The sequence below is a fragment of the Marmota monax genome, unplaced genomic scaffold (assembly GCF_021218885.2).
Source record: "Marmota monax isolate L192 unplaced genomic scaffold, Marmota_monax_Labrador192_F-V1.1 WCK01_AAM20220418_F8-fsc00101, whole genome shotgun sequence".
Classification (NCBI taxonomy): domain Eukaryota; kingdom Metazoa; phylum Chordata; class Mammalia; order Rodentia; family Sciuridae; genus Marmota; species Marmota monax.
Window position 1 is genome coordinate 374,479 of NW_026692786.1, and position 12,192 is coordinate 386,670.

At 49.3% G+C, this 12,192-nt stretch overlaps 1 protein-coding gene across 1 annotated transcript in view; it reads right to left on the reverse strand.

The window, feature by feature from the left end:
* Positions 1–6,436: 6,436 nt before the first annotated feature.
* Wdr62 (WD repeat domain 62) overlaps positions 6,437–12,192 on the reverse strand; it is a 39,182-nt gene continuing 33,426 nt past the window's right edge. The window contains exons 22-32 of the mRNA XM_046447974.2: positions 11,921–12,139; positions 10,460–10,587; positions 10,038–10,132; positions 9,566–9,676; positions 9,175–9,309; positions 8,776–8,890; positions 8,543–8,684; positions 8,403–8,463; positions 7,601–8,278; positions 6,889–7,046; positions 6,437–6,800 (exon numbers count right to left, since the gene is read on the reverse strand). Coding sequence (XP_046303930.1) covers positions 6,495–6,800; positions 6,889–7,046; positions 7,601–8,278; positions 8,403–8,463; positions 8,543–8,684; positions 8,776–8,890; positions 9,175–9,309; positions 9,566–9,676; positions 10,038–10,132; positions 10,460–10,587; positions 11,921–12,139 — 2,148 coding nt within the window. The 3' untranslated portion in view covers positions 6,437–6,494. The remainder of the gene's footprint in view (positions 6,801–6,888; positions 7,047–7,600; positions 8,279–8,402; positions 8,464–8,542; positions 8,685–8,775; positions 8,891–9,174; positions 9,310–9,565; positions 9,677–10,037; positions 10,133–10,459; positions 10,588–11,920; positions 12,140–12,192) is intronic.

Genomic DNA, 12,192 nt, shown 5'->3' on the forward strand with positions numbered 1-12,192 from the left:
CTAGACAAATAATAAAACAATGTCAAAATTGTGTGACCTTTTTACCACAAGTTAATCTTGGAGTCAATCCTAGAGGATTGATACCTAACCATATTTGGCAGATGGACGTCACACACTTGCCAGAATTTGGAAAATTAAAATATTTGCATGTTACAGTTGATACTTCTTCTGGATTTTTGATGGGCTCCCTTCATGCCGGAGAAAAAACTAAAGATGTTATAGCTCATTGCTTACAAAATTTTGCCACTGTGGGTGTTCCAAAACAGTTAAAAACAGATAATGCCCCTGGTTATACTTCTACCTCTTTTAAACAATTTTGCTCAACATTTGGCATTACTCATATAACAGGAATCCCATACAATCCACAGGGACAAGGCATAGTTGAAAGAGCTCATCAAACTATTAAAATGTACTTATTAAAGCAAAAAGAAGGAATTGGGAAGGGGTATATATTCCCCAAAGATAAACTTAAAATAACCCTTTTTACTCTAAACTTTTTAAATTTGGATTCATCAGGACTTAGTGCTGCGGAAAGGCATATGTGTCCAAAAAATGTACATAAGCCCAAGGTACTTTGGAAGGATATTCTAACAGGACAATGGAAAGGTCCTGACCCAGTAATTGTCTGGAGTCGGGGGTCTGTTTGTGTGTTTCCACAGGGAGAACAGCAGCCGATTTGGATTCCAGAGAGATTAACCAAGGTCCTGACCCAGTGATTGTCTGGAGTCGGGGGTCTGTTTATGTGTTTCCACAGGGAGAACAGCAGCCGATTTGGATTCCAGAAAGATTAACTAAAGCGATTTCTACAGACCAAAAAGAAGATGATTTGGCTCAAATCCATAACAACTGATATCCAAAACTCCAGTTTGGCTATTCTTACATCTGCAACAGAACCAGGATGCTTTTTTCAATATCTATTTTATTATTGCCCTTTGCCATATCATGAAGTTCTATTTTGTTTTTTGAGCTCATACAGACCTAGGTTAATGTTTTGCTGATCAGTTCTATTTTTTGACTATAGAGTTTTTAAACATTGCAATGGAGATTTCACCTGTAAAAAGTTATAAGGCCTTTACTATAATGTTATGTGTTGTATGTATTATATTATGTGTGCACACTTGTGTTTTGTGTTATATGTTTGAATGTACGTATGTCCATATATCATATATGATGAGCGCTCATGATAAAATGGATCCAAATATTTTTTTTTCACGTGATTTATATGGTTTAATTTAAATTGGGTAAACAACTGTTGAGGATTGTTTTAATATGTAAACAAAAAAGAAGGTTAACAGATCTATTTGTTTACTTTTACCTTTCCTTTTCATTATATTTAATAATTCTCTTAAAGATAATGTAAATTGTTAAGAAAATTGTTTTCTTTTAGTGCCTTCTGTAGTGTTACATAATTTTTTCTTTAGCCATTATTGCCAGAATTCCTATCTTCATCCCAGTGCTGGTGAAGTGAAAGATAAAACCAATCTACAGCTTCTACAATAGCCATCACTGAACTGCTTGCAGAACTTGCCTGGACACATTGTGAGCTCACCTGTATACATTGTGAACTATCTGTTGGTACAGCGAATTGTGGTAGTGCTGGAGTATTTTTGCTGATGGTGTCACCGGTGGTACAATTTTTCAAAGGAGCCCTCAATTGGCTTAATGTCATGGCATTTTGCATCCTCCTCTACTAGTGATGGTCTAAAATTTGGGGGCCAACAGAGGTGAGGCAAAGAACCTCACCCCCCCACAGGTGCAAAGGCCTATCCACAAGTATGGCTGTATGCTGGACCGGTAGTCAGTGACGGGTATGATCCAATTGCAGTGGTACCAACCTAAGACAGGAGGCTGACGCCTAGAGGTCAGTTCATCCGATGACGGGTAAGGACCATATGTTGAATTGGACTGCCTAACAGGCACGGTCCCTAAGCCACATGCTTGTTGTTTAAACAGAGAGGGGGAGATGTTGAGAGCCACAGCCAAAGGGGCCCCAGCAAACTTCCAGCTGCCAGCAAACTTCCAGCTGCTGGCTGATGATTGGCTCACAGCGGCCCCAGCAACATCTAGCTGATTGGCTCCTCGGCCCCAGCAACATCTAGCTGATTGGCTCCTCTGCGGTGATGCTCATTGGACTGTTTCCCTGCCCTTTCAGACCACGGAGCTGCTCATTGGGGGACTTTTTTGGCTCCGCCCACGTGACCCAGCCAATCGGCCTCAAGAGCAGGAGGATTGTAGGAGGTGGAGAGAAGCTTGTGTGGGAGAGAGAGGCTTGTGGAAAGCCGGTGGTGGCAGTTGAGGCTCTGAGGGTTTTTCCTGAGAGGCTATTTTGTTTTTCGTGTGTGGTTCTAAAAATAAAGTTAGTTTCTTTTGACAAGTGGCTCCTGATTGTGCCCAGCCAGACTGCGGCAGAGGTTGATTTCCCCAGCTCCCTCCATGCAGTTGCTAGGGCCACAGCTCCCCTCTGGGGAGCCCTTGCCCCAAAATTTGCTCTTCTGGGTTCTCCTTCCCTCCTTTTGTTTCTCCTGCCTACAGGTGATACAAACTCCCCTCTGGCACCAGTACTGGATGCTGTATCAGCTTTGGCAGTTTCCCTGGTCCCTGCCCACATCTTTGCAAATGACTCATTTGTTTAACTCTTTGGAATATCCCCCAAGAGTGTGAGCATCTTCCTGCTGGGGCCCTGTTGGTTCATAAACCTCCTGCCTTTGAACACTCCACCACCAGCAGGGGTTTCTTTCTTTTTAAAAAAATTTTTTTAGTTGTAGATGGACACAATATCTTTGTTTTATTTATTTTTTTTTTAATGTGGTGTTAAGGATCGAATCCAGTGCCTCATGCATGTGAGGCAAGTGCTCAACCACTGAGCTACAATCCCACCCATCGGCAGGAGTTTCTTCTTCTTCTTCTTCTTCTTCTTCTTCTTCTTCATATATGTATTTAGTTGTAGGTGGACACAATACCTTTATTTTGTTTATTTGTTTTTATGTGGTGCTGAGGAACGAACCTAGTGCCTCACACGTGTGAGGCAAGTGGTCCATCACTGAGCCACAATTCCAGCCCCCCCCCATCAGGGGTTTCTTAACCCTATGGTTTGTCCAAAGAGCAACTCTGATTTTTCCAGGGATTAAAAACTTGGCATTTGGGCTGGGCATGGTAGTGCATGCTTGTAATCCTAGCTACTTAGGAGGCTGAGACAGGAGGATCATAAGTTGGAGGCCAGCCTAGGCAACTTAGCAAGACCCTGTCTCAAAATAAAACTTAAAAATTTTTTTAATTTGTTATTTTTAGTTATACATGACAGTAGAATGTATTGTGACATATCATACATACCATGGAGTCTAACTTCCCATTTTTGTGGTTATACGTGATGAGTCGTGTATTCACATATGAACATGGGAAAGTTATGTCTGATTCATTCTACTTTCTTTTCCATTTCCATCCCCCTCCCTCCATCCACTTCCCACTGTCTAATCTGGTGAACCTCCCCAAGACCCCGTGTCTGTTCTGAGTCAGCATTCATATATCGAGAGAACATTTGGCCTTTGGTTTTTTGGGACTGGTTTACTTCACTTAGCATGATAGTCTCCAGTTCCATAGATTTACTAGCAAATGCCATAATTTCATTCTTCTTTATGGCCAAATAACATTTAATTTTGTGTATATACCACTCAAAAAAATAGTTTTTAAAAAAGGGTGGTATTAGCACAAAAAGACTGGGCCAGATGCAAACTTCACAGATCAGCCAAATGCTTTTGTTCAGGAATGGGGAGTCATGGTTCTGATGGACTCACTCTCCTGGTGGAAAATGAGCCACTGAACAAAGAAGGGCCTGGGCTTATGTAAGTTATGGGTGATTTAGTGAGTGTGTCAGTTGGGCATTCAGGAATTTGGGTTTTTGTGTTGGGAGTCAGTGGTTAGCACCTGGAGAGGATTTATCTTGGAAGAGATTAGTGTTTCCTAAAGACTGTCATTCTAGGTTTGATGAAAACTTTCTCCCCACCAGTGGCCAGCATCTGAAAAGGATTTATCTTGAAAGAGATGAAAGCTGTCAGTGTATGGCTTTCTATTTCATTCATTCCCTTTCCCAGGCCACACTATCTTGGGGTTTTTCATTTTCCATATCCAATAGGTGGCGATGTAGCTCATTGGTAGAGTGAACCTGTGTTCAATATTCAGTACCTCCTACCCCCCAAAAAGCTTTGCATTTGAAAGAGGGGATCTGGATCCTCTCTAACTACCAGCCCACCCTCCTTTCTTGCTAAGAACCCAAGTCTGTGTCAGCAACAAAATGCCCAGAAGAGGAGGGATGGCCCAAGCAAAAGCAAATTGAAGAAATCTCCATTCCTGTTGCCTGTGATGAAGGGGAGGACTCTGAGAAGGATTTGCATTTCTTTCCTGCCACCTTGGGTCTGCTCTGCTTCATGCCTTTGCTTCTGATTGAATGAGGATGTACTGCTGGGTGCCACAGCAGCCATGTTGCAAGTGTGAGGCCCTGAGCTGGAAGGTGAAACTGACTCAGGCTGACAGAGGAGAGGAAGAGGCCAGGCTCACGATGACATAATCAAGAGTAACAAATGTCCCTAAGCTTGGGTCCCCATAAGCCAAGTGTTTGCTATGATACAGTTTATTATGATGCAGAGTGAAAAGATGGGTAATTGTGTGAAGAACTGGATACCATACCAAAACTTGCCTCAGGAATCTCGGGCAACAGTGGCCAAAAAAGGAAGGAGGGTCACAGTCCTATGAGGGTGTCTGTGTTAGTCTTTCCTAGATTATCATCCTAGGTTTGATGAAACACTTTCTCCCCTGGAGGGCCTGGACTGAGCCCTGGGGCAGAGGTCAAATCTGTTAGAAGTTCTGGGCCACCTCCCTGAGGCAGAGGGGAGGGAGGTTTGACAATACTGGACATCTCCCCAAATACCAACAGGGACTTTAGCAAAAAGCAGTTGTTTCTTAAATGTTATAAAGCAATGAGGCCCCATTGCTCCTCTCTATTCATCTCCTCCTCTCTCCCTGGCTTACTCCCTTCCAGCCACCCGAGCTTGGCTGCTGTTCCTTACACATTCTGGGTCTGATCCTCCCACAGGGTGTTTCTGTCTACCTTAGTATGTTCTTAAAATGTCCTCTATCAAGCCTCAGCTCAAATGTCACCTAGGAAAGTCCTTCCCTGGCCCTTCAATCAGCACAGTGAACCTCTTGGCCTACCTAGTTTCATGGCTATTGTTCTAATTTCAGTGTCTGTGCCACTTTCTGGAGGGTGAGTGCCACCAGGCGGATGCTTTGCCTGACCTGTTCCTCACTCTTCCCTGAGGAGTTGAACAGTGACAGGCACCTGGAGGGACTGGCAGGTGTTCCTGAACAACAGCACGATTGGTCCTGAGGTGTGGCACGTTATGGCAGCAGAGGGCTGTGTCTCCATGTTAAGAGGTCCAGCTCTGCCACCAGGCAAACTTAGGTTCCTGTCTCAGCTCAGGGGCCTGGGTGAGGAACTGAATCCCTCTGATCCGTTGCTGGTGGGCCATGAGAACCAACAGACTGGGAAGAACTCACAGGCCACAGTAGGCCACGAGGTAGGACTGCCACGGCCCATCCGGTTTCCTTTACATAGAAGTTTGGGGCTTGGGGGCATCTGTGGTCATGAGTGGCCTTCTTGGCAGATACACCATGTGGCCAGATGCCAGATGCTTGCTGGCAGCTCACGGGTTGAAGTTGGACCCAGTTTTGCTGGAGAAGGAATTACTGGTCCCAGCTGCTGGGTAGCCTGGGCCTGCTGCCAGAGTGTCCAGTGGGCCAGTCTATTTGTCTCTCCTACTTTCACTATTGCAGATGGAACAATAGCAGCCTGGACCTTAAAGGACCAGTGGTGTGGCAATACATGTACTAGTGGGCAAGGCTGATAGTGGTGATCCGCTCAGAAGTTCTGTGGGTTTGCAGGCTGTCAGCAGTGGGCAGGGATTGGGGGCCAGCCCCTCTCTGGAGTACAGCTGGGCCCCAATGGGGAAGGACCACAAGTGAACGATCCCTCTGTAGGAGCTCAATGGTCTGGGTACAGGAGATGTGGGAGGCCAGACCCTGAGGCTGTCAGAAGCCGTCCAAGGGTTGCATGTGGGTCACCACGCATGGAAGCCTTGTGGATAGAGACATCTGGTGTCTGGGAATGACCAGTGGACATTTCCTCTGGTCAACTGCCCAGAGACAACGTGAATTTATTTCCTGCTCTGCCATGGCCCACACAGCACCTGCCAAGACTCCCTTGAAACCTTATCCCTGCCTTTGATGTACCCCCTTAAATCAACCACCGGAGCCATCTCAGAACAGGACGGATGTGAGTTCCCAGCAGGTCTATCTGAGGATGGCCCTCTTCCCCTCTCCCTGCATTCACCTGACGGTGGCTGTGTGGATGGGCCAAGACACACACCAGGAACTATTGCTCCAAGCTGTCAGTTTATTTCCTTAAAATAGCAATTTCTTCAGAACAGGGCGGGTTGCTAGCCTCAGTCCCCCCGTGCCTTCCTGCGCACAGCCTGCACCAGCAGCTCTGAGTAGTGTTCCAGCAGGGCTTGCAAGTCTGGACTGGCCAGGGGGCATAGCATAGGTGGGAATGGGGGACCTGGGCTGGCCAGGGGGCATAGTGTGGGTGGGGACGGGGGATCTGGGCTGGGTAGGGTTGGGGCTGGGGTCCCATCAGTCCCAACTAGCCAGTCGCTGGCTTCCAGCTGGCTGTGGATCCAAAGGAAGGTGGAGGCCAGCTCAGCCTGTGCTTGCTGCCGTTCAGTGCCCACCTGGTTGCTGGAGACCAACTGTAAGGGATGTCAAATATGTCAGGGGCCATCCAGGCCAGACAGTCCCAAGGAGCTTCCTCAGCCCTTTCCCTCAATCATGGCTTACCATGTGGTAAAGGTCCAGGGCTTCTTGGAAGGCAGCCTGCAGTCTGTGCACGATGCTCCCCACATTGCTCAGCTCAGGGGGAGCTGAAGGAAGGACCTCAGCTGGCAGCCCGTGTTCCCTCCAGTGTCCAGGGCTACTCCGGATCAGACTGGGTGCATCTGAGGGTGGACAGGAGGGAATGAGCAAGACACTTTGGCTTTCTACCTGCTCTGGGAAGAATCCAGATGGTTGGGCTGATTTCAAATGTTGTCCCGTCTAGAACACTTCCCTCAGTCCCCAACGTTCCCTTCCCTTCTCTCTGCAGGTCTTTGCTAAATGTAACCTCCTCCCTGTGGCCTTTTCTCATCCTCCTGTTTAAAGTGGCCACTGGTGCTCGCCTTCTCACTGCCCAACCCCTTCTGTTAGTTCTCTTTAGCACACAGCACTCTGATAAATTTGACAATTTCCTTATAGATTTTGTCTGGCTATCTCCCCCAAGAAAGATGTCAATTTTCTGTTACTTTGTTTGCCACCATGTCCCATGTCCCCAGGACCTAGAACAAGGTTCAACACATATATTGATGTGCTCATTAAACATTTATGCAAATAAATGAACAAATGAAAGATTTGCAGAGTCCCTTTGGTTAGGTCAAGTGCCCAGATTAGAAGCTGAGCCAACTAGCACAGGGGATGATCTTAGGGGTCTGTCCCTTGTCCTCAGGGTAACACTCACCAGGGGTGGGCTCCAGGAGGGATGTTGTGCCACCAATGGCCCCAGGCCTGGTGTCTGCAAGCTGGGGGCTGTTGGGGTGGGCAGGAGGGGTAAGGGGCTCAGGGGCTGGGAGCTTTGGAAGAAAGACAGAGTTGTGGAGCCCCATGGTGCTCACATCAACAGGGCTGGGGGCTAGGAAGCTGCCTGTTATACCCGCTACACCAGGTTGGGTGCCTGTGAACTCCTGGGACCAGACACATGTGGTAGATGGCTCCAGTGAGGGTGGAGGCAGGAGGAGCCTATCATAGACACTTGACAGGGTCAGTCTCAAGCTGGCTCGGGCCTCATGGTTGCCCCAGGAGGGCAGGACAGGTTCTTGGCCTTCATTGTCAGAACTGGGTATCACTCTGGTGGTCATGGCCTTGAGCTCCTGGCCCAAGGAGGCCAGTTCCCCCATGGATGAGGGCCTGTGGAGGGGCCTGGTCAGCTCAGCCATGACTGGGCTCTCACTGTCCCCAAGGGAGATGCTGCGTGATATCCTGGCATGGGAGCTAGCAGTGGTCTTCATGTATGAACAGGGTGAAGGGAAGACACCCTGAGCCAGGCCTGGGGCAGGTATCGATGTGGGTGTCGGCTTCCTGTCTGTGGTTGGCACTGAGGAGGCAGGGACACAGGGCACCAGGCCTGGGAGGCAGGGGCCTGGAAAGGAAGCAGATGGCTCACTCTCAACACACCAGTCACAGAGGGTACAGGGTCTGAATGGATACTTCCCACAGTTAAGCTGGGCACCCAGGGCTGTTTGTCTAGAATTGGGAACACTTACTCAGTGGGCACCAGGCCTCCAGGGTCTCGAGGGATTCCCCCGCCTTCCCCCCAGAGAGGACCTGCAAGCACAGCTGAGGTGAGGACAAGGCCTCCTAGTTCTCAGCCCTGTGCCCTGAGGGAGGTGACGCCAATACTCACGTTGATCTTATCTGGGGAGGCGTAGCCAGTACCTGCTCTCAGGAGCTCTGTTTTGGGCTGGCTTCCCCCTCGGCCTGTGGACTTGACCTCTGGAGACTTCAAAAGGTGCAGGGGCAGTTGGGAAGGGAAGGCATGGGTGCACCTGAGGAAGCCAGATGGGAGAGAGACCCTCACACAGCCTGCTCTGTGGTGCCTGTAGGGGCGGGGGAATGGAGGGAGTTACTAGCTTCTACCTGGATTTCTTTTGGAGGCGTGAGAGAAACTGGGCTGAGATGCTCAGGCGAGGATTGAAGAAGTAGTCCTCAGAGTCAGAGACCTTTGTGTCTCCCCGGGACCCATGGAAAAGCTCTAAGAGAAGATGATGACAGGGCCCTCAGATTCCTCTTGGCCAATCGGTCCTGGATGCAGGCAGACCCACAGGCCAGCCAGTAGATTCCCAGAAGCCCCATCAGCAGACACAACACTTGCACTTTAGAAGCCAGCAGAGCAGAGAGAGGAACTGTGCAGCTCAGTCCTTGAGAGGTCATCTGCTCTCCTGCTCTGCCAGGAAAAGACCTATCTCAGGGACACCCACACTGTGCTCAGCACTAGACAGACAGCCCAGGCAGGTCTGGTGCTGGGTCGGGCCCTACCTTCAGGGTGGACATCAGTAAGTGTCTCAAAGTGGTGGCGGAGATACTTCTCCTGCTCGGGGGTCTGAGGCAGGGAGCTGTTGGCCAAGCCTGGTCCTTCAGGTCGGGACGACTCTTCTGCTGTACCTGGGCATTCTGGAAAGAGGTGCCAGGAAGGAGGGATAGGGAAGAGAAAAGCTGTCAATACCATGAGTCATGGCAGGTGTCACCTGACAATGGAGAAAGCTGGACTAACCTGTCACACACCCTATTGCCATTGGGCTGATAGAAAAGGATCTCATCTTCCAGGCAAGGAAACTAAGGTTCAGGCCTAACATGGGGCCAGGGGGTTTTATGTATTGTGACTATCTCTTAGACCCATGCACGGCCCTTACCCAGGTGTCTGGCTCACCTGGCATGTGGGGCTTCATCATAGCACACTGAGGGTCAGGGTCAGGTTGTGGAGGAGTGGAATCAATGGTGGCAAAACTACACTCCAAGTCGACTTCCGACTCCCCTGAGTCTGCAGGAACAAAGCACAGGTCAAAAGTCCACTGCTGGGGCCCTTCCTGGGTGAGCCAGCCAGGACATGTGGCTCAGCTGCTCTTGGGCTTTGGTTTCCCCATCTGAAGAATGGAGGCAATGATAGCCTAACTCCCATTTTTATGAATCAGCAAGTTACAATCAAGGAGGTGGCAGAGTTGGGCTCCCAGCTAGGGGGCTGCTGGGTTCCAGAATGTTCAGGTAATAGCAGGGAGTATGTCTGCCTTCTGTGACAGATAGTGAGCTCCAGGAGGATTGGGTCAAGGTCACCATCAGTGCCCAGAAAGGGGCCTAGCTGAATGAACAGACTTTCATAGGGCCTTTGTCTGCCCTTCACTCACCCTCAGGTTGGCTCTGATCCTTGGAGCTGATGGAAGAGACTCTGAGATAGGAGTCTCCTTGCTGGTCTCTAGGCCCTGACTCCACCTCCTTCTCACTGAAATGCCAACAGGGGGGATTGTAACAACTGGCCCCCACCCTGAGCTCCTAGGCACCTGCGCCCTGCTCCTCCTGGGAGCACTTCTGCAGCCTCTCTTGTTTCCTTTGAGTGCTCCCTTCCACATTTCAGCTGGGGCCAAGGAAACTGAGGCTGTAGCTGAGGCAACAGGCCTGGGCACCTGACCCACCTGGGACTCATCCCTCTGCCTCACCCATCCTTATTCCCACAGGTCCACTGGGAGAGCAGAGAGTTCTTCCAGAGTGTGCCTATCAAAGGGGGTTTCCTCTCTCCGACTAAGGCTGCCCTTGGTGCAAGGGGACCCACCTGTCTGTCCCTGTGATTGTCATTCCTGCCTCCAGGGAGTAGATGATGAGCTCTCTGGCCTCAGGTGACTCCCTCTGTAGGGGCAGGAAGGAGGAATGCCCACAGCCATCTTCCTGGGGACTCTCTGACTAGGGAGGGAAAAGCATAGCTCTTCTGAGGCAGCAGTGGCACCCAGGCTCTCAGATGCTAGCTGGTAAGTGACAGAGCAGGAATAATGGCGGCAGCCCACTGCTGGACACTGAGCTAGAGCCTCTGCCAAGTGCTCTGCTACCCCCGCCCTGAGTTCCTTCTGTGCACCCTCTGCACTACTGGTCCCTTTACAGGTGGGGAATAGGCATGTCTTCAAAGGGATAAGAGGCCCAAGCCTTTAAGAGTCCATTTATACGATGCTTAAGAATAGGCACACCACTGGGTGCAGTGGCGCATGGCTATAATCCCAGTTACTCAGGAGGCTGAGGCAGGAAAATCACAAGTTTGAGACCAGCCACAGCAATTTAGTGAGGCCCTAAGCAACTTAGCGAGACTCTGTCTCACAACAAAAATAAAAAGGGCTGTGGATGTGGCTCAGTGATAAAGAACCCTTGGTTTCAATTCTAAGTACCCCCCCCCCCAAAAAAAAAGAAGAAAAAAAAGCCATCAAGCTGTATACCTATATCTATGCACGTTACTGTATATATAACATGTATTAGAAGAAAATTTATAATATTATGCATTAGAATAAGAAAGAATGTTCTTTTATAAAATAATAGGGTAAGAGCTAAAGTTGCTTGGTTACCTCTCTCTAGGGGCCCAGGCCTTGTCCTTAGCACTGCATTTCTACAAAAGTCCTCAGAGGCAGAGGAGATTGCTTTATTTATTTATTTGGGTATTAATTTATTCAGAGATGGTTTTGAGCATTTTTTTTTTAAATGGAGGCTTAGAGAGGTAAGCCTCTTACTTCAAGTCACATGGACACAGGGCTTAAACCAGAGCTCTGTCTATTTGAATGGCTCCCACCTAGGAATAGGCCTGTACCAGGGCCCAATTTCTTTCCTTCTTTCTTTTTTTTTTTTGGGGGGGGGGGGGAACCAGGGATTGAACTCAGGGACACTCAGCCACTGAGCCACATTCCCAACCTATTTTGTATTTTATTTAGAGACAAGGTCTCACTGAGTTGCTTGGTGCTTCCCTATCGCTGAGGCTGACTTTGAACTTGCAATCCTCTTGCCTCTGCCTCCCGAGCTGCTAGGATTACAGGTGTGCTCCACTGCGCCCGGCTTCATGGTCCCATGTCTTAACTCCAAGTGACCCACTTCCCAAAGAATCCCAAGGTTCACCCTCCTGCCCCCTACTATCTCCCATAATCTTCTCTACACCCCTGGAATCAGATACTCAGCACTATTTTCAAAATGAAAGCATGGAAGCCCCAAGTCCTGGGTGGGAAGGCATGGGGCAGGGGCTGTAGGCTGGGCTAGGATGTACCTCGCTTAGCAGGCCTGCCAGGCTCTGTGGCTCCACTGTGTCTAGAATGGAGTCCTCTAGACTTTCAGGCTTCATGGGGGTAAAGTAGCAATCCAGGTCCCGGGCATCCAGAATGGTCTTGAGGGGCTCCTGGTCAGCCCGCTCTGCCCAGCGGCCATGTGGCTGGTAGCTGCGCTTGGTGTGGAAGGCTGAGCCATCTGCCACATCATCATCTCCTAGCTTGAGGGACAGTGGATAGTCAAGCAGCCAGCCAAGTGCTCACCAACTGCAGT